This window comes from Rhodnius prolixus, unplaced genomic scaffold, assembly GCF_049639745.1.
Source record: "Rhodnius prolixus isolate KJV_2025 unplaced genomic scaffold, Rpr scaffold_6, whole genome shotgun sequence".
In the NCBI taxonomy this organism is placed as follows: domain Eukaryota; kingdom Metazoa; phylum Arthropoda; class Insecta; order Hemiptera; family Reduviidae; genus Rhodnius; species Rhodnius prolixus.
In genome coordinates, this window is record NW_027411634.1 from 34,271,628 (window position 1) to 34,293,417 (window position 21,790).

Sequence of the window (21,790 nt, forward strand, 5' to 3'; positions counted from 1 at the left end):
ACGAACAATTTTCGCTGACAGTGAAGTTGAAGCTACAGACGATCTTATTTTATCTTCGGATTTTTTTTATCGATCGTACAGTTGATTCGTTGACATTGAATGAGCGTGATATGGATGCAAATGACTCTCCAAGGCGTAAATGATCAAGCATTTCTATTTTCACTTTAAGCGGTAACACAGATTTTTTTCGTGTCGAAACTCGTTTCTCATTTTTTTTAGTTGACATTATAAATTAGAAAAAGAGCGGTAGAGACGTGTTACTCGATCACAATTTTTGTAACGAATGTGAAAGACGAAACAATAAAACACGCAATGCGGCTTTTACCATAGAACGGAACAGCAACATTTAAAAATATACTTTATTCATCGAGTAATAAGGTTGCTTTCATTCTGTGCGTTTACATTCTCAAAAACACCGATCGCGGCGAAGGCGGCTTATGTCAAAGTCCTCGGCGATATCATTTAACAACATACTTTAGGCAAAGATCTATTTTACTTTTTTTATTAGTCCATTTGACGGCATTTACAAAGGATATTGGGTTGGATACCTATTGGAATCCTTTTATTATCATAGTGTACTTCCGCGAATACAGGAATTTGGTCGCATTTTTTTAATCCGCGAATAGTGAAAACGCGAATGAAGGAAGCGCGAATAAGGAGCTTTTACTGTATTAGTAAAATATTTTAGGAAGCAAGAATCTGAGCAATTTTAAGATTAATAAAAAAAAGTTAGACTTTCAAATTAGGGCATCTAATTGAATTTGAAGACGGAGTTGTGGGGTCAGAAAAAGGTTCTGAGATCGTCATACTGCGATTCTGAGATTGTGATGATCTTCCCAAATAAAACCATCATCATAACTGAAAAAGTTACAAATAAGGTATCTGCCGGATTATCGTTAAGTCATCTAAGAAGATGGTTAGAGATGGTTAGCAGAACATAAGTTTGGATTCAGAGCAGGAAGATCCACAATGGACCTTCTTCACATTGAGGATCATCTAGGAAAAATAGGCAAATAAGGGTACCCCAGCAAGCCTGTTACAGCTAGGACCAGAAGGATCTTTAAGTGAATGCTTCAATTACTACAAAATAAACAAATTAAAATCCTTGAGAAAACAAAATATATTCCAAGAAACTCTTGGGGTTCTGTATTCATTGAGATTAAGACGAACTACATTTCATTGTCTCCCTGCTGTTCTTTTCAAACTTGGAAGACCAGTTACACGATTATGTCCTTTCACCAGGTACTCTTAGAAATTCTCAGGAGCAAGTTAATCAATTTAGGCTACAATTACAGGATGCCAAAACAAAATATATGCAATCTGGAAGAATCAAACCGAGAATCAATCTGTCTCAACTGTTACAGGTATCTAAGAGATCTTATCGCAAATAGATAAGCAATTAATCCGGAAGTAACGGCTAGTATATCAATAGTAAATACTTACTTCTGAGGTACTGATAAATGTTTTATGCTACAAACAGTATAAACTTAATGACGCAGTAAATTATCATAGCTAACCTGAGCGCTTTTTGAAAAATCCTGCTACGTATCTGGGAAAAGAAAAATAAGTGGCCCTTCAGCACAATTTAATGGAAATTTTGACTTATATTTCCCCCAAAAAATCAATTTTCAAGGAAAATAGTTCAAATATAAGTGATAGGCCGCCTAAATACATTACATTCGTATGGAACAAAGATTTATCTTTCCTTTTTCCTTTTTTTTTTGCTAGCGAATTATTTTTTAAGGAACTAGGACAATGTGTGGGATAATGGGATGGTAAATGTTACTTGTTTGTTTTAGTGCAACATGTTGACATTAGCTCCAAGCTATTAGGTTACCATGTCAGTCTATCTTTTAGAAAAATATTTTTCTTGTTAATTCTAACATCAAACACTTTTTTTTTTTAATTATCGGTAAAACAAGGAAAAACTGGAAGAAATATTTAAGTAAATTGGAAAAGATCAATCACAACAAGTAGATCCATCAGCTGGTCATCCATCCACAGAAATGTTGAAGCATTCAAATATATATTTTCAATATAAATTCTAACTCACGATAACCGAGAAAATTGCTTACAAATTCATACATATTTAAGGCGTATCAACACCAAACGTCATTAGTGCACCGAGCCGGCAGTGTTCTCTCGATATAGACTAAACTATTGATCCTTAACACAATTTAGATCCTTTGCTATTGATCCTTGGATTCTCGTATGAAGAGACATTCTAAGAAGGCTGGCAGAATAGTCTTATGAATTAATTTTGTCAAGAAGAAGGACTCCCTGAAGAGTCCAAAACATTGGAGACCTAAATCTGAGGTTTTATGGGGGACCTAGATGGGGACTCAGGTCCTGCTCTAAGTAATGCGAACCCTTCTAAAGTACACTTTCGGCCACCCTTATTTAGTATTGCAAGGAAGCCCCTGAGGTGAGGCGTCTTTTCTGGTGTAATAGCATAGTTAACTGTGATGAGGAAATCAGAGTCCAAGACGTTGGTATTAGAATGGCGCATTAACTCCATTAATGGGTCTAAAGCCTGATGCCACCAAGGTGGGCATCGGTGAACAGCTTTTAGGCAATGGTTTTCGGGGTGAGCATGAATAATCTCGGGGAAAGCTATTCCAGGAATCAGGTGCAGTAAAAAAAAAAAATTATGCTCGATCCGTGGAAAACTGAAAACTGAAGAAACCCTTTACGTAGGATCAATCTGGTGCCTGGACAGAAAATCTTTTCATAGGGTGTGTAAAATCTGCAGGAAAAGAAGAAAACTTTTTTTTTAAATATCCTGTAGGACTAGGTTGTCATCTTGAGGATGAGATACTTTTTTCCTCTGAGACCAGAAGAGATCATCCAACAATGTACTTAGTACCTTACACACGGCAGAAGGAGAAGATTTATTTACCTTCTAGGCCAACTAGGATTGTAGAACGATAAGCCCTTATTACTGTGGTGCCTTGATGAGGAGGATTCGCCCAGTTAATTGGGGGAGCCTGGATCTGGACTTCAAGCTGTTTCTTTAAAATATCCCTTTAATTAATTATACGTGTCTCAGAACCTTTAGTCAGATTATTTGTTTAGGAAAATCCAAGGTAAAGAAAACATGGCATTTATAATTGTAAACACTTTGTAGTAAAAGAAAACTTCGTGCTAGTATTTTTTTGTTTTCCTAAATATACAAATGGTTGTACAAACTACGGCTGGCAGCTTTTCTCCACTGATCTGAGGTTGATTTCCTTTTAATTAGATAAAAACGAGGTAATTCTTTCTTATTTGAAACAAAAGCCTATAGTGTGGTTGTTAGTCTAACCTTTACATCTCAGAGCTAATCCAAGTTAGCGATTCTAGCAGACAGTTGTGTTGATGTACAAGAGATTGTTGTAGTCGTAGAATTGGGTACAAATAGTAGCGTGTTTCTGAGTGTGTGTGTGTTTGTGATGGGATGAGGAGGGAAGGATGCAGAAGAAACTGGATGTCTGCCAAACCAAACCCAATGAGATATTACCAACCCATTGTTTCCTTTACACAATCGCTACTCTTTACTCTACAAAGATATGTTTGTACGTTACTCTATACAGTAGCCACTAAAACAAGATAACAAGGACGCGTTGCATTATTTCTGTATCTTGTAAGAAAAACAAAAAAAACTATGCAACCTAGAGGAGTAAAACTATTATTCTACACTCTTTTCTTGGCTATTTCCACTATTACGTAAATAAATTCGCAATGTTTATACTTTATGTCCGTCCATTGGAGGTCTTTCTTCTTTCTTCTATTTACGCAATTCATGAATTTGTGATGATAAATTGCGCTGTATGCGGAACTATGAATATGGCCCAACAAACTTACAATTTGGTGAAATCTAAAAATATATACTCTTATATGTGGATAAAAATACGAAGTAGTTGAAAAATTGAGGAGATTCAATACGTAAAAACTGCTATTATTACAGAAGTTATTGTTTTCTGATATACAGAAACATCAGTTTCAAAGAAACACATGGAAAGATAACGCAACAGTAGTTAATAGCTAAATTGGAAACAGATGAGTTCAAGAGATCGGCAGAAAGAGTTGAAGTGAGATAATTTTCAATAATTTAACCGAATCTAAGTAAACATGTTAATTATTATCAACTGTAAACATCTTAAAATGAATTTGAAATTACAAGCAATTCATAGCCATTCCACTTGAACTCTATAGCCTATCAGATGCTGGTCAAGTTTGCCCTCTTTATCTTTTGAAACAAGTATAAAGATTGGAGTCACCCATACAAAAGTTTGGGTGAACCAGTTGACATCAGAGGCAATTAGCAGGAGGGAGAAGGAAAAAGGGAAATACTTTTAGCTTTAGAAATGAACTTTAGGAAGGCGATGAGCAATGAATCAAAGGGAGAAGAGAGTTAGGAATGTTACTATGGAGGATATTGATGTACGAAAGATTGTGGATAGAAAATAGAAGTAAAAAGCCTCTATTGGTTCAGAATTTAAAAAGGATGTATTAAAATATCAACCAAGGAATTCGTCAGCTGAAGGCGGAGAGGTTCAGGAAACAGGTGCAGACAGAAATGTCAGATTGTGACCCAAACCTGAACGGCACAGCCAAGCAACTAGCAATAAAGTACTAATCTTTTCGTTAGCGGACCCCTTTAGGAAGTGTAACATATAAATCGATCAGAATAATTATGTATAAATTTCTTAGTTTGTACAGGAAAAAAATCTAACATGTAGATCTAACAAGAAACAGTTAATTCGATTAAGAAACAAGAATGCTATTCGTGAGTTTAAAAAGGCTCTAGAGAACGTTAATGGTGCCCTTGAGATTTTCTACTTTTCTAAAGAGAGAAATACGTCATCAGGATGTTCCATACGTTCAACAACTCTTCGCTGAAAGAAACATGACGTGAGAAAGGCGTCTACGTCACTTACATATATATTTTTAACGAGTAGTTTAACCTGAGCTCCTAATAAATGAACATGTATAGCGTGTTGTCACGCAAACTTAATTAATAAGTATGGTGCAGTTTGATGCTCAGCCAGCATCTTTTATTCTATAAACCATTAATTAATCTATAAAATACTGCAAAGAATGAAAATAAATAATAAAAACAAAATTATGCTTCTCTCTCTTTTTGTTGAATGGTTCTTATAAAATGTTCTCGCGCCTGTTCAATTAAAAATGAATTTATAATGAGTTGAGAGTGAGGCAAAGTTTGGACGAAGTGCCAGCAGTGGAAGAATAAACTAAACGCACGGTGGAAGCGAAATTATGTTATTAAATTCTCATCTTATCCATTAAATAAAATCTAAGTCCTAGGACCTGGAATCGAACCCAGAACCACAATACTTCTTAGCTCTAACCACTCAGCTACCGTGGCGCCTAAAAACTATCCTTTGAAAAATAAGTTTTTAATTTCTCTGAAATATATATAAAAATGGCGACATGTCGATTGATGACAAACCTCGTTCTGGACGTCCATCAACTTCCCGAATCGACGAAAATGTTGAAAAAATTCGAGAGCTGGTGTTCACAGATCGTCGACAGACAATTGATCAACTGTCAGAGAGTAGTGGGTTATCTTGGAGCTCGGTTCAGCGAATTTTAACGGAAGATTTGGGGATGAAAAGGGTTGCTGCCAAGTTTGTTCCTCGAGTTCTGACTGACAATCAAAAAGAACATCGAGTTGAAACATGTCGTGCTTTGAAACAACAGCTTGAAACTGATCCAGACTTTCTGTCAAAGGTCATTACTGGTGATGAGTCATGGTGCTATGGTTATGACCCAGAAACAAAGCAACAGTCGAGCCAATGGAAGACTGTCATCTTCACCCCGACCAAAAAAATGTCGTCAAGTCAAGTCAAACATCAAAACAATGCTGATTTGCTTTTTTGATGCCAAAGGCGTAGTCCATTCAGAGTTTGTCCCCCCCCAGGTCAGACCGTCAATCAAACCTTGTATTTGGAAGTTTTGAAAAGATTGCGCAATAGTGTTCGCCAAAAAAGACCCGATTTGTGGCAAACAGGAGACTGGTTCTTCCACCACGACAATGCACCTGCACACACAGCCATCTCTGTTACACAGTTTTTGGCTAAAAATGGCATGGTTCCGCTGCCCCACGCACCTTACTCGCCTGACCTGGCTCCGTGCGACTTTTTCTTATTTCCACGCATGAAAAAGGGCATGAAAGGTCACCGATTTGACAACATTGAAGAGGTCAAGAAAAAAACGAAGAAGGAGCTGTCAGCCATTTCTAAAGATGACTACAAAAAATGTTTCGAACAGTGGAAGCACCGGTGGGACAAATGTATTAGTTGTAATGGAGAGTATTTTGAAGGGGATAAGGTTGTTCTGTAAAAAATTTGTAAATAAATAGCTTTTAAAAAATAATTCCGGTTTTTTTTGGGTACCCCCTCGTATTCAGCGTAATTAAAAATTATTTTTCATGCGAAGATTTCACGGACAAATCAACTAACTAATTCATCAAGAAAAATTTAAATGAAACAGATAAATCTCACTATTTAACATTTCAAATTTTGTATTTTATTCCTTAAGCACGATTAAAGTAACTTAGACCAGAATTTATGATTTGGTGAGGTGAAAAGTATTCTGTTTATCGCTGACTGGGTAATTCCAGTCAATTAATTAATTTTACAAAATTAATAAGCACTATTTTGTCTTTAAAGAAAAAAAATAAGACAAATACTTGGCTTATTGCCTCAACAGTTCTTACAGCAATAGGAGCTACTTCTATTTGTGTGATACTTCGTTTACTTATGTCGCAATTTAAGCTTTTGTACTAGCTCAGTGTAACTGTAGAATATGTCTTGAAATAAGTTTCAAAGAATTACAGACAAAGAAATAAACTACAGTGCAATGCACAACTGCAGTTTAACTTGGTTGCCAGCACTTTCCTGAGATCTGTGACTTATCTTTTGTAAGATAACATTCACAAAGTGAATAAAATAGATCTAATAATTAATTATTAATAAAATATAGCAATGGACGATCCCTACCTGATAGTATTCCTTTTCAGTTTCTTCCAAATCGTCGGCATTTTCAATGTCTGGATCTTTTGTCTGGAATAAAATAAACTTCATGTGAGTAACGTTAATATAAAAAGTGAAGGAACTTCACTTTACTTGAAGAAGAAGAAGCGGCACTGTTATGACTGAGTTCGCTACATCAGAAAACAAAATACTCCATGTATTCCAGTTTGTTCCTATGAGCCCTCTCAACTAAATCCTAGATCTAATTAGGGAGTTCCTGAGTAGATGCTCTAACCAATTATTTTGTGTCATATGTAGTGTTCGGAGTGAAGGCTTTCTGGTAAACCCAGAATGTTTAGTCACTAATGTAATTTAAATGACTAGTGTCGGATAACGCTAGAGAGCTTTTTATCGTTTTTGTAATGTAAGCGCAGCTGAGACAACTTAAACAATAAAAAAAGCTTTGCAAAAGTTAGTATGAACCAAATTTCATAATATTGAGAAGTGCTAACATATGAGGCCGAAACAAGTATCAACTTGTATTTCATAACTTAATAAACCCTCGTTCTGTCACTATTAAAAATCGGGAACTAGGTACTGTTCTAATTTTCTTAGAAAAAGCAAAGAAAACTCCGCCGATCAACTTTGAAAATAGATTTAGGTGTTCTAAAAATAAAAGCGAAACACATCAACTGATGTAATTGGAGCTAATGTTGTAATTTCAGTCGGGTTCGAAGAAAGCCCAGGACTTAAAAGTTTCCCCCATCCTCTTTCCTTCTAAGATATCTGCAATCAGGAATATCTCTTGCTTGTGGATGATGAGCAAGCAGCACTGCTAGGTTTAGTTAGTGCAGGGATCCCCAAACGTTTACACACAGGGGGCCATTCGCTGTACCTCAAAAGTAAAAAAAAACAAAACGGGAACAAATAGAATATTTCAAATAAAGAACAAGTTAATTTAAATCAACAAACTGCCCAGTATTTCTGGTGGGAATTATGGGCCTGCTTTTGGCTAATGAGATGGTCAATGTCCGGTTTAGTTATAGTGCTCTGCCTTTCTTCCTACTTCTGCTGTTACTTCACTCTTCTTCCGGAGCCATGACGTGTGCGTCCCGCGTCACCGGAATTAGTACTGCACGTGAGGAACGCCCGCTGCGCTTTGAGGATGCATCCTGTGCTTCTCTTACTGACCACCAATGAAAGAGGTGCACCTTCCGGAAGTGCGATGGAGGCCGGATAAATGGCCTCAGGGGGCCGCATGTGGGACCCCAGTTTGGGGACCCCTGACTTAGTGAATAAGTTCCACTTACCAGCACAGGAAACTCTTGACGAAATTCAGCACACCATTGTTGATACGGTGATCCTAGAGGCGCTACTTTGGACATTAAATCTCTAAGCTCTTTGCAAAGACTGGGATTTCGTTCTAATTCCAGTCGAGACAATCTCAGCCAATCCTGTAGGAAAAAGAGAAAGAAAAAGAAAAGAGGTGACATTCAGAAAAATAAATAAAATACCAACTCTGCCAATTAGACAAATCGAATTCACCTCAATAAATGTTAGAATAGCTCGATGCCAGGGAGGTATCTCTACTTGAATACATGCAGGACTATCTCGTCTCCTATTGGTTCTGTCAGATGGCGATAAAGAGGATCTTCTAGAATTACCACCAGCCACTGAAGCTGTATTTTGAATTGTGCCACTCGAGACTCTTCTCTCTTCAACAGGTGTAGAAGCAGGAGATGGTAACTGAAAAATGGAATAGAAAAAATAAAGATGAGTGAATTTATTTTATAGAATTGATTAAAGATATCATTTCAAGAACTAGTATAAAGACTGATTCCTTGAATCCGGACTTCCTTTGATTTCTGATCTTGTACATCCGCAGGCCAATAAATTATTGGAGGACTGCTACTACTGACTCGAATGAAACTTCCTGAAGAGTAGCAACGAAGAATGAAATAGTCACATCGCTTAATTCTCAGTAATATTTCATACGTCATAAATGCTTCTTCTCATTCACTCTGATCAGAGTTTAGCATTATCAGCTTCAAAACAGCTCAAGGGCGAATCATTAACATATCTAGTAACTTGTTTTATGTTAAATACAAAAAGCCAAATTAATAAAGTGGCTTCAATTACAGTTCCGAAAATTTAGGGCAGATAAATTTCAGTAGGAAATTTTCTTCATTGTATGGGAACTATATCTTTTTCGGTATCTGTAGAAATAATGGGAGGATACAGTCTGGTTTCACGATAGAGTTCATTTTATTGTTTTCTTCTAAAATAGTGTTGTCTTCGGAATTAATAACAGAGTTATTGACGGATTAAATATTTAATGAGTTCAAAGGCTATCAGGAGTTGTGAAAGCATATTATCCAAGCGATTTCCAGATGTTAAACAATGTAGTTTATAATTATATCACTTTCGTCACTAAAATTTAAACAAAAATACAAAATTTAAAAAATAAACTAACCATATTAACACTCGGCGGATGATGTTCAATTTGAAAACCAAGCGCCCCAGCCGAACGACCTCTAGGTAATTTACCCCAGCCAACTTCGGGCAAAGTGAGAAAGCGAGAACTCTCATACGTAACCCTGGGCATGCTACGAGATCTCGGCCTGAGTGCCGGCCTCTCCAGCGGCTCGCCGGTCGCCGTCACAGTCGTAGTCCCGCCTCCGCCACCTTGGCCACCTTCTGGTGAATCAAAATCTGGCAGATTTTGCAACTGTTTCTGAAATGCTAATATCTCTTGTTCAGGGGTCTCTCTAGTGCCAACTACTTCCGCATGATGAAGTACCTGCAACATCCGTGGTAGACTTGTACATGTAATTTTTGTTGTGAAAATTTTGTGTATATTATAATATATATGTATGTATTTGTGTAAAAAAAAATTACAATATATATATAAGACAAAAAGTATTGAAATGTTAAATCTGTTCGGAAAAATGTTCAAACTTCTTGTTCGCTGAAGAAGTTACATCCGCCTTATCACGGAATTTTTCAACTCTTTATTGAATCAAATGCGGAATGTTGCCGCTACAGAATCTCACAGATGAGTATGAGTCTCATGACACTGATGAATGTCTTTAGATCATAATGTAAAGAGTGTAGAAATGAAAAACTAAAAAATGATATTCAGCCCTTGCAGCATCATAATTAATGATAGACTTGTCAAGACGAAAGCATGACAATTTGGCGCAAGGAATTATTGCATTATTTAACTAGGGTAAGCGTCCGCTATAGTGGCTAGTGGAAAAGTATGAAGATCTTCACAAGCAACAATAGAGGTCGATGTAGGCCATTGAACATTGGCATTTATGTACCAATGAAGAAGTATAAAAGAATTTTGGGCAGGCGGATCTGGAACTGCAGGAAAAACATCTGCAAAAAGGGAGGTAAAAGATATTAAAATTTTATATAAACAGACGATTGTTTCAGTTCTTCATTTACACAGATTGTAGAAATTTCAAAATATAATTTCAGTTTTGCAAGCAATTGTTCAATTCGTTGCTTGACCCAGACATAGTGGCCAAACCTCAGAATGTGAACATAACTAATAGATAAAACCATGAATGTTGGCATGTTGAAAAATTGTGTAAAGTAACAAGTAAAAATTACAAAATCAGTACAATTTTAACAATGTAAAATGACTTACTTTAGTAATGTTTGCATGCGATTTAGATCTCTGTTTATTACTTTGTCTCAAACTAGAAAAACGAAATGATGATCTAGTCTTGTGATGATGGTGTAGATTGAAGGCAGCTAATGGTCGAAAATCTAAAAATCAAAATTACAATAGAATAATTAATAAAAAATATAATTAATAGTGAATAAAAGCCAAGATAAATACCCATCTTAGTTGGGAAATCCTACATGCACAAATCAAACTATCTCTACAAGCTCTACGTTTATTGAGAAGAGGTAGGGGTGTTAGTGTTGTAGCTGGGATGCCAGCAGGGACACTAAGATTCCTGAAGATGTCTAAGTCTCACTGCAGGAAGTCAACTACTTATTTAAAGCGTTAATATTCCTCTGCACGTAACAGGCAAACAACACGCTCAAGACTGTGTTCTCTTGCTACATACAAATATGTCCATCACCCGATGGTAAGAGGTTTCTAAAAGAGAAAATCTAAGGGTAGGCAGCTGGATTCAAATATAAGATCTCCGCTTAGATATCGAGTCCACTGCACTTACCACTGAGCTAATCCTTTAAGAAATAATTAAGACTTCAAAAGTGCAAGAAGAAAAAAGATTTGTCTAGCAAGTAGTAGTACCGCTTTAACATTAATTTTTACAGTGGCAGTCGCTAACTGAAACTATCTTATATCCCTAGGGACCATCGCTCTATCTAAACTCTTACTCTTCAACACTTTTAGAGTTTGCATTTGTCAACATTTGATCAGTTTGAGAAGTTTAAATCTTAATTCTCCACGGCAAGTAAATTTATTTCTCATTAAATACACACCTAGTTACTACACTTTTATAGCCACTAGAATTTCTATACCTGAAGGACTGAGCCTTCCATCGGAGCTCTCCCCTGAGTGTATGCTCTCTTTAGATCTGGTCCTGAGGATGTGGGAAAAGGCAAATATAGCTTGCATAGCTGGTTCTAAACCTGAAGCACTGCCGATACTATCTCGAGGTACCAATGATCCTCCACGATCTAGCGCTCGATGTCCGCGTACATTCTCCACACCATGATCTGAACCCCAGCCTGAACAGTCTACTGTTAAATTTACCTGTGAACAAAGCAGGTATACATTGTACTGATTAATCACATAATATTAATAAAAAAAAAAAAAAGTTTATAATTATAGAACCCATACCTTACGACGATTTCTGAGCGTACTCGGCTCAGTGTCTGTAGAAGAGGCACGACTTCTAGGACTTCTTGGTACTTCGTGAGCGGTTGTAGCAGCCGAAGCAAACGATGATCTTGACGTGCATGATTTCCATCTTTGTAAATGAGCTGCAGTAGTCAAGAGACGATGAAGCAACAGTCGTAACAGTATTACTGGCGACAGGACGCAAGGATAACACGAGAGGAAGCACTGGACAAACAATGATGAGACTGGATCGGTTGGTGCTTTACGCTCTTGATATTGGACTGAAATTTAGAAAGATATAACATTAATTTTTAGCAATTAAAATAGAAATAGAATTATAAAACGAAAGGCATCTTTAAAACATGTATAACAAGCGCGAACATTTTATTAGATATTTTCGAAATTATAGCCAATGTGCAATGTTTTTTTATGATATACGAGTACATTAACTGTTAAATTCGTGATTCATGCCACTTATGATTTTTTTTGATTTCTTAAGATTAAGGCGATCAGATAGAACTGTTTTTATTGGAAAGATGTTTGTTTATTCCTTCTTTTCATCAATTTCCAGCAACTTGGTCCAACAGTCGACTTTCTAAATACATTATCGATTTTGTTTTTTAGATATCATTAGCTGTTTAGAATCGTGTTTCATCTTCGAAGGGAGTAGCAGTTGCTTGTGCAAATACTTGTGACTAGTAAGTAGCCTGAAAGAAGCAAGAGTCTGAAAGCCCAGACTGCTCCGACGTAGCTGTGAAAAATGGAACTGCAGCCTAAAGTAGATTCAACTACTGAATAACTCGCATTAGATTGGGTTAAAGTTTAAACTCTTTTAGATTTGTTTGATTCTCGCTCAGCAGTTCAGCAGTAGTCATTCAAATTCATTCATAAGGATTTGGTTAAAGCAACGTACCTTCAGTTTTTTTCAGTTACTGAGATAATTCCAACCGTTTTCGTGAAGACATTCATCTATTAATCCGGAACTCTATCGGGTAGTAATCGTGTTGTATAGCTATTTTTTGGGTTCTTTTTTTATTCAAAACCTTCCCCATGACCCTAATGTACATATTTCTAGATATGAAATTGATAAGTGTTCTTACATGAAGTTGTAGTTTCTTATTTCACTAAAGAAAGGAAAGTATTTTATACACTAACCAACTAACTTACCAATATTCAGAGTGTGACTGTAGTAAGAACTACCGCTAAGTACCCACTGCAAAGTGGAACCTTCCGCTGCTGTCCCCTGAGTTAGAGTAGCCTATAAAAAAATACAAAATAAAACTTGATAATTCGCCATTTCAATCGAAAATAATTTATTTCGCAGAAATATATAACTTTTTTTTGAATATTAAAGTTGAATACCAGCAGAATTGCTTTACCTCAATAGCTTTGAGTACACTGATGACGGCACTTTCCACAGATATGCCTAATAACGCTTTAGACTGGCCGCAGACCACAGAACTAGGCGGTGCCGATGTGTTAGTAATGTAATTATCTTCTACTGATTCCATCAATGGCGTAGGTGGTGGAGCGTCTTCTAGAATAATAATAATTACAGAAATTATTAGTCATTCATTCAATGGCATGAAGATAGTAAAGGCGATTGAAATTAGTCCTCAGGCATGCCTGTTCATGTCTGACTGAAAAAAGCGATGATGAACTAATAATGAACATTTTCAGGTGCCTCTAGACCTGGACTAGCGACTTGCTGGGCCAGCATTCTCTGATGATTACACACTTCAGGCATACGGCAATGCCACAAATGGTTCAGAATCCCGTGAAGACTTCATAGTACCCTTTCATTGCCTTTAGGTCTACGAACAGCAAAGAGTATTGATTGCACTTGGCAATGTTATTCCAACTGTTTGCTCTGTATATAAATCTAGTGAGGCGCCACGGTAGCCGAGCGGTTAGAAGCGAGACCTGCGAAGTTAATATGTATTGTGGTACTGGGTTCGATTTCCGGTCTTAGGCCTTAGATTTTATTTAATGGTTAATAAAGGAAATTTACAGTAAAGTATGTATGCCTATCTGCCATCGACCGCGACACTTCGGTAGTTGGACGTAAAGTCCACCTGAAAGAATAGGCACTACTTTACTTATATAAATGTAGTGAATTAAAGGGTAAGTTTGCATCCCAATTGTTCAGTCATCCCTTAACACGATGTACTCGGCGTTTAACAATTCAATTCTATCTCACAGTGAAGAAGCCCTATCTAGCTTAGGGGGACAACATTACCATTAACAAAATAATCTTTAGACTGCTTTTTTTCAGCCATACATGTACAGACTTGCCCTTCTATATATGTATCCAATATCCAAACATTAATCCAAAATAATTAAAGGCTTACCTTGTAAAATATCATAAACAGAGAATCGAAGATTAACTCTATGTTGGAAGCCCAAATAAACTAATATCCTAGCCACATGATGTTTAACATATCTGGCATATTTTGTTGAATGATTGGTATAATACCATTCATCAGATGGTAATAACAATTGGGATAATACATCTGGAAGGCCTTGGTCAGCTAATGCTCGATGATTGTTTGGATCTAATGCAAGTGTGGCTACGATTTGCAGTACCAGGACCAACAGTTGCTGCAAAATAAATTAATACATAAATAAATAAAGTAGGGTTACCATGTTCAGGAATATTTAATATTTAGTGATTGGATGGCTATTTTGTACAGATAAAATAACACTTTCATTTAAAACAAAGAAAAAAAAAAGGTAATTGAAACATCTAAACAATATTCTTTTTTTAATGAAATAACATAATTACTCCAAATTACTACATAAGGATTTAACGAACGTAATACAAAAATGTAGAAACCGATAAAAAGAATAATATAAAGCTATAATAAATTCTAGAGTTAGTAATACACATTGATTACTTCAACATATAATAATAATAGATTTCTATTTTATGTCCGATATGAATATAAATTATATGAATAATTCATTATTTAAAGGTATCGTAAATTCGAGCAAAATAGATAAATTTTCATTGCATTATACCATTTATAAAATTAAATTCGTAGAAATAATTTAGTGCTTACAAAAGAAGCGGTAGCAACAATAGTTACTGAGTATATTATTTTCAATACAAATAAATGAGGCGGATCACATAAAATTAAATTTAAATGCATTTCGATTTAGAGCTGGATTAGTACAATTTCGGACGTTTACATTATTGTTTTTAAGTAATAAAAAGTCGAAGTTTCAGTTAATGTGTATATTCATTTTAATCAATGGTCGCCTTCTAAACTAATAAAAGTTTCAGATTATTTCCTAAAAACACTTCCTTAAGACAATTATAAAAAGGAATACCTTTTTTTAGGGAGGATAAAAATACAGCCCTCAGAATTTCATTGAGAGATTTTAGCATCTTCAGATGAATCCAAACAATGCGCTTATACTGGCAACTCCCTACACTGCGAGTCGTACTCGCAGGTAAGTTAGCAGAAAGTTTAAAACAGAGGAAAAAGTTAGAAGTGCTAAGCTCTGGAGTAAAATCTACCAGCGAAAGTTTGGCTGGGCAGAAAACAAAAAGAACCTGGAACGTACTTCGGCTCTGGCGTAAAAAAAATAGGCTCTGTTGCTGACGGCAGGTTCCTTTACAGGGCATTCTATAAGATCAACTTAACCCTTTGACCACCAAGAGAATGTCTTGAATAGTTTAAACTTCTTCAAAGTAATTTCCACTTTATTGCTAAGTTTTATTACATGAACTTCATGAGCAATTTGTTTATGAGGAATGTGGAAAAAAAGAAAACAAATATTTCTTTAAAGTTGGTGAAATAGTTGAATTAGTGAAAAGAGATACTAAAATAGCTTGGTGAACAAAAGGGTTAAATCACTAGACCTAGTACGTAATAACCTGGAATTCAAAAGGGAACTGAAGGAGGAGGCTCCAATATACCTTCTAAGTGAGTGGAATATCAGGTTTCCATAAAGATTTGGAAGCTCCATGGGTATTTGCTATGCACTTCTCTAGAACTGAGCCAAATTCTAAGATTTAATTTAATTTGGCAATTAAGTAAAGTGCAAATCTAGGAATTATAATTTCTAATAATCTCACATCATGAAAGAGCATTAGGATCAATTCCAAGAAAACATTACAGCTTATTCTAGAGGCACCATTCATGAAGACTTCAAAGATTTCATCTTTTCCATTTTCTAAGGTTGTCCCCTGAATTTAAGCTTATTTATTATTAAAATTTTCTTTTTATTTCTTTCGCCTCTCTCAACGACAAAAGCCAAAATCAAGCTCAGATAATTGTTTTTGAGATTATACTTTTTAAACTTCGAATTATTTATATACTTTTTACAAAATTAATGCAAATTCTTTTACAAATTTGTTTTGATCTTATTTTAATGGCGTTTTTTTGACAAGAAAAAGAAATTATAGTTTAATTCTACAGAAAGTGCACAAGGTTTCGATCTACAGGAGAACATCTGAATTACAAGCTTCAGTTAGTTCCTAAAACGACCCACAGATACCACATGTTGACAGAAATAATTTCTGGTTCAAGTCATGCAAGTCTCTATTTATTTAATTTTACATTTTCAATTCGATAATACTAGCAAAAATATAAGTTAAAAACTAAAATAAAATATATATATCCTTACAGGATCATGTGTGGAATCCAGCGCTGCAGCCAATATCCTTAATTGTGGCTCTTGAGCCAATTGTTGCTGAACTGTGGCCCCTTCTACCATAAACAGTAAAGATCTTGCTGCCAATAATTGCAAACAATGATAACTGCAATGTCTCCATCTGCAACAAAATAATAACTAAGATTAGAAACGTTGACATGATTTTAGAATTAAAACAAAAATGAAATGTAAAAGACGGAGGAGTTTGTTAAAATTTCTCTACTCATGTGCGTCATCACAGCACGGGGGCAAGTTGAGAGTGAAAATTAAAATTGTAATTGCTGCGAAAGGCAAAAACCATGTTTGTAATACGAGGGTCGTTTGAAAAGTCCGTGCAAAGTCAGAGAGATAGCACCAATGGCGCGTATCGAGGTTATGTTTAGTTAGTAGCATCTCTTGGAAGAACACACACCAAGTTTCAGCCAGATCGGTCTATTTCTTTGTGTTTGGCGTTCGTTTGAATCGAGGAAGTCGAGTGATTTTCAAAAAATGAACGTAAAAGAATATCGTGTGTTGATTAAACACTACTTTATGAAAGGCAAAACGCCTCAGAAGACTAAAGAGAAGCTTGATAAACATTATGGTGACACTGCACCTTCGATTAGAACAGTTTATAAGTGGTTTCAAAATTTTCGGAGTGGCCATATGGGCACAAGTGACGCTGAACGTTCTGGACGCCCTGTTGAGGTTACTACTCCAGAAATCATTGATAAAATCCATGATATGGTGATGGATGACAGAAGAGTGAAGGTGCGTGAGATTGCTAGTGCTGTGGGCATCTCGAATGAACGGGTACATAATATTTTGCATCAACATTTGGACATGACAAAGCTATCCGCAAGATGGGTGCCGCGATTGCTCACGCTTGACCAAAAACGAAATCGTGTGAAGTGTTGCAAGGACGGTTTGCAGCTGTTCCAGAAGAATCCGCAGGACTTTAAGCGTCGTTTCGTCTATCTAAAACGATGGGTCACCAAGGGGGAATCTGCGCCAAAAAAGGCGAAGACCGTTCCTTCGGCCGGAAAGATTATGGCGACTGTCTTTTGGGATTCGCAAGGAATAATCCTCATCGACTATCTGGAAAAGGTTAAAACTATTACAGGTGCATATTATTCATCGTTATTGGACCGTTTGAAAACCGAGCTGCAAGAAAAACGCCCACGATTGGCCCACAAAAAAGTCCTTTTCCATCACGACAATGCACCAGCTCACACCTCAGCAGTTGTGGTCGCAAAAATTAATGGAAATAGGGTTCCAACTCGTTTCACATCCCCCCTATTCTCCAGACTTGGCTCCCTCGGACTACTATTTGTTCCCCAATATGAAGAAATGGCTGGCGGGAAAAAGATTTTATTCAAACGAGGAGGTGATTGCAGAAACGAATGGCTATTTTTCAGACTTGGACAAATCCTATTATTCGGAAGGGATCAACAAACTAGAGCAGCGTTGGACGAAGTGTATAAGCCTAAAAGGAGACTATGTTGAAAAATAAAAAAGGTTTACCCCAAAAAATTAAGTAGTTTTTATTTTTGCACGGACTTTTCAAACGACCCTCGTAGCTTGTCGCAGAAGGAAGTAAAAAAAGGGTTGGGATGCTGGAATTTACAATGAAATTCACACCTGTGAATATACTCATACAATACACCTACCTTTTGCACTGAATCTAAACTATATTTGAAAAGGTTATCGTTGCCCAGAAGAAATAAATACCCAGAAATGAAACTTTTGGATCCAAATTAGTTAACAAATTACATTTTTTTTTGAATATTTTGTTCAAAAAATTAATCAATCTTTGAATGTTCTAATCTAGTAGTTTAAGAGAAAAATAAAAGATTGAACTCAAGGCGCCACGGTAGCCGAGTGGTTAGAGGCGAGGCCCGCAAAGCTGAGATGTATTGTTGGTTTAGTGGGTTCGATTCCCGGTCTTAGGCTTTGGTTTTTATTTAATGGTTAATAAGAGTTTGCAGTAAAATATGTTTGCTAGTCGCCTCCGTCCACGTCACCTAATTGGGCAGTTGGACGTAAAGCCAGCCTTAAAAAGTAGGCATTACTTTACTTTATATTATTTTTTTAACTTTTTACAAAGTAAGTGGTCTGTGCAAGACATCCTACTGTAAAAATAAAAAATAATCTATTTTCTAAAGCAATAAACAATCTTCAAAGTAAAATGCGGGACATTCTTTCAAATGAATACTTTAAATAATTGTACAAAAGATACAAGCAAACATTTTTTTTTTTCGTAGAATTCTTCAAACTGTGGAACTTTATAAAAATTAATAACAGAGAAATGGTTTAAAAGGAAAACTGGTCATATTCTATAAAATAAGTCAGTTTTTAACTCAACACTAGACAAACCTATAATTCAAATTTTTTTAAAAAATCAAATTCATTGGGCTTTAAAAAAAAAAATATTGGAAAGAAAAACCGCATTTAGATAAGATTTTGCACGATACCGGGGACCCAGATCAGATTCATAGATCATAGCAGTCCTATGATCCTTCAAACAGATTGATGCACATTGATGACCTCTTAGTAACTAAAGCAACATCATTAATCACGGCTAAAGAATCATTTGTCTTTCTAGGTGCATTGCCCTTGGAACTCAATGCCATTGTTTGGAATAGTTAAGTCTCTTTTATTCAGAAAAAAAGATTAAATACCTCTACGGTTGATTAGTTACCTAAAATATTAGTTAATTAATTACCTGAATAATCAAGACTTTTAGATTAGGGCAATAAAAGTGCAATGAAGTGTAGAAAATTTAAACTTGCCTGCTTAAAGTACAATCTGTATTATGACTTGTTAAGTTCGCTATTTTGCAACAGAAATGGTTAGTTTTGTCTATTCCACTTATTTTACTTGAGAACCAATCAGAAGAAAGTAGTATAGGGTATTGCAGTACAGTCAAGGACACTCTCACTAGCGACCACCTCCATTTACGGGCCAGTTTTTGGATTTCCCCGTTTTTACCCCTATAACACTTTCTATATAAAAGAACCTCCGTCTAACGGACACTCTACATAGCGATCGCGAACATTGATTTTGGGGAACGGATTAAATGTTTCACCTCCCACCAACGACCACCTTCTTATTAAAAGTTCGTTTTGACGCGGTGATAAAACAAAATTATCCCCCCTCAAGTTTTTGTTTTTTTTAACTGGTTTTTCCTAAAGTTTCCTATATAAGCTCCATACATCTTGTACCATTTTAATCATTTTTCAATATTACTTTGGACGAACAATATTATTTTTCCCGCTATGTCTCTCAAACGAAAGTGGTTTTAACTCTAGAAGAGAAAATAAATGTGTTTGGAAGATTTTGCAAAAACCAAATCGAGCCATCGTCAACTTGCCGAAAGGTTTGCTCTATTTTTCTAATAATAGATGATAGTAGGATGATAATTTTACCATAAATTATTATTGTTATGAATAAATGTGATGATTATTATAAAAATTATTAATTAAGTCAATAATATGTAGTTTTTTGATAAATATTTTGGATAATTAAGAAAAATTTGATGCATATCATATAGCTAAATAATTATGCAATTATGTACGTTTTTAAATCTATTAATAATAAACAATTTTTAAACAGATGTTTGGACAAAAACACATATTTTTTCATTATGAAACTTGCCTACCTCCTTCTAACGACCACCTCCAAACAGCGGCCACTTTGCTTTCCCCCGCCAGTGTCCGTTATTGAGAGGCTCGACTGTACTTAAAAATTGCTTTAAAAATGAAACTAAGCTGCATTCTCACCTCAGAACGATATTTGACCATTAGGAGTATTAATAGATAGGTACAAGAAAGCTTTTAAAGTGCTAACTAATGATGACTTTAAAAAAAATTTGTTCTATTTCTTTAAAATGAGTTCAAAACTAGAAAGAATCCATGAATAATTATTCGGGAATGATAAAATAATACATTCAAATAGTATTATCTGAAGTGGCTTGCTGAGGTGATGTGCAGGTAGCTGTAGATACTGTTCAGTGGTATTACCAATTCCTATTTTTTAACCAGTATAAGAGAACAACCAGAACAAAAGAGCAAGTTCGTTGGCAACAGAACAGAAGAACAAAAACTTTGGAAGGGGGTAAATTGGTGTAAAGAGGAACGGGGCGAACGAACTAAATGCAAATTAGTTGGAATTAATGTGTTATTAGAAAGAAAAAAAAAGTGCGGGAATTCTAAGCTTTTCTCTGGCGGTTTGCTGGAGCAGTAGCGCGCTCAGACTGCTTGTCTGCTTCAAATCTCCAGAGCGCCTCCACTTCTCCGCCCCCGCACCCGCCGGTGACCCCTTCCCCTTATTCAATTACAGACACTAGCCGCTCAAATATCATTAACCTCGCCCCATCTAACCAGTGCTGGCTCTCTCTCTAGCCACTTCCAGGCTCTGGTAGAACCACTCGGAAATACAAACCCTCCCCTCTCTGCCAATATAAACCCTTCGTTTAATTTTTTTTTCCCAGCCTTTATTAGTAAGTCCATCAATTAAAACAGTAAATACCAGCTATCCCCCACACCAATGCAAAAACAGCATCCTTCCGTTACCAAAGAGATACTTCCGTTATTGCGTTGAGTACTTTTGAGCTAAACCGTTTCTCATCATTCTAGAGTAATCAAACAATATTTATTTATTTTATGCGGAAGTGTAACTGTGTTTGCCAATACAAATCCATGATGTGGACCTAAGAAGCAACAAGGACTAGTTCCTAGTGTTGGTCAAAGTCAGGAAGGTCTACTACTTAAATTGGGGTCTTCACTGGTCCGGAACCAGTCCTGGGGATCACTAGGGGTGCAGTTCGTGAGGCTCTCAGAGATTGGATCTGGAGAGAGAACATGAAAAGTACTGGGTGATGCTTCCTGGGGGTCAAACACAGCAAGAGGGTTATGCCCTTGTTGTGCAAACAAAGAACCAAAGTGTCTCTAGATTTGGGCAGGAATCAGATCACTCTGATTACAGGCCTATTCACAGGGCACGGAAGATTCAGGAAGCGCCTGCAGAAGATAGGGCTTATTAGCTCGGAACCGTTGGGCAGATTGTGCCAGGAAGAGAAGGAAACGGCCTCTCACCTGTTGTTCGATTGCGTTGCAATTGAGACACTGCGCTATGACATCTTTGGAACTTTGAGGCCAAAGGAGATAATAGCGCAAAAGGAACTAGTAGGGAAAGCTCTCGACCTTCTTAGAAGGGGAGGTTTCACCTATTAGGCTTAAGGGGAAGGCACAATAAGCCTCTTGTGGCTGCGGTGCCGTGGGGCGTGGGTCCCGTCCCGTCTTTTTAAAATCTAAACAAATAAAAATCTAAATTGGGGTTG

At 36.3% G+C, this 21,790-nt stretch overlaps 1 protein-coding gene across 4 annotated transcripts in view; it reads right to left on the bottom strand.

The window, feature by feature from the left end:
• LOC141460304 (uncharacterized) overlaps nt 1–21,790 on the bottom strand; it is a 762,362-nt gene that overhangs the window by 217,584 nt on the left and 522,988 nt on the right. For all 4 annotated transcript variants that reach the window (XM_074140196.1, XM_074140195.1, XM_074140193.1 and 1 more), the window contains 11 exons: nt 16,444–16,591; nt 14,160–14,409; nt 13,188–13,345; nt 12,976–13,066; nt 11,809–12,089; nt 11,487–11,721; nt 10,636–10,757; nt 9,451–9,777; nt 8,523–8,723; nt 8,288–8,431; nt 7,005–7,067 (listed from right to left, as the gene is read on the bottom strand). In XM_074140196.1, coding sequence (XP_073996297.1) covers nt 7,005–7,067; nt 8,288–8,431; nt 8,523–8,723; nt 9,451–9,777; nt 10,636–10,757; nt 11,487–11,721; nt 11,809–12,089; nt 12,976–13,066; nt 13,188–13,345; nt 14,160–14,409; nt 16,444–16,591 — 2,020 coding nt within the window. The remainder of the gene's footprint in view (nt 1–7,004; nt 7,068–8,287; nt 8,432–8,522; nt 8,724–9,450; nt 9,778–10,635; nt 10,758–11,486; nt 11,722–11,808; nt 12,090–12,975; nt 13,067–13,187; nt 13,346–14,159; nt 14,410–16,443; nt 16,592–21,790) is intronic.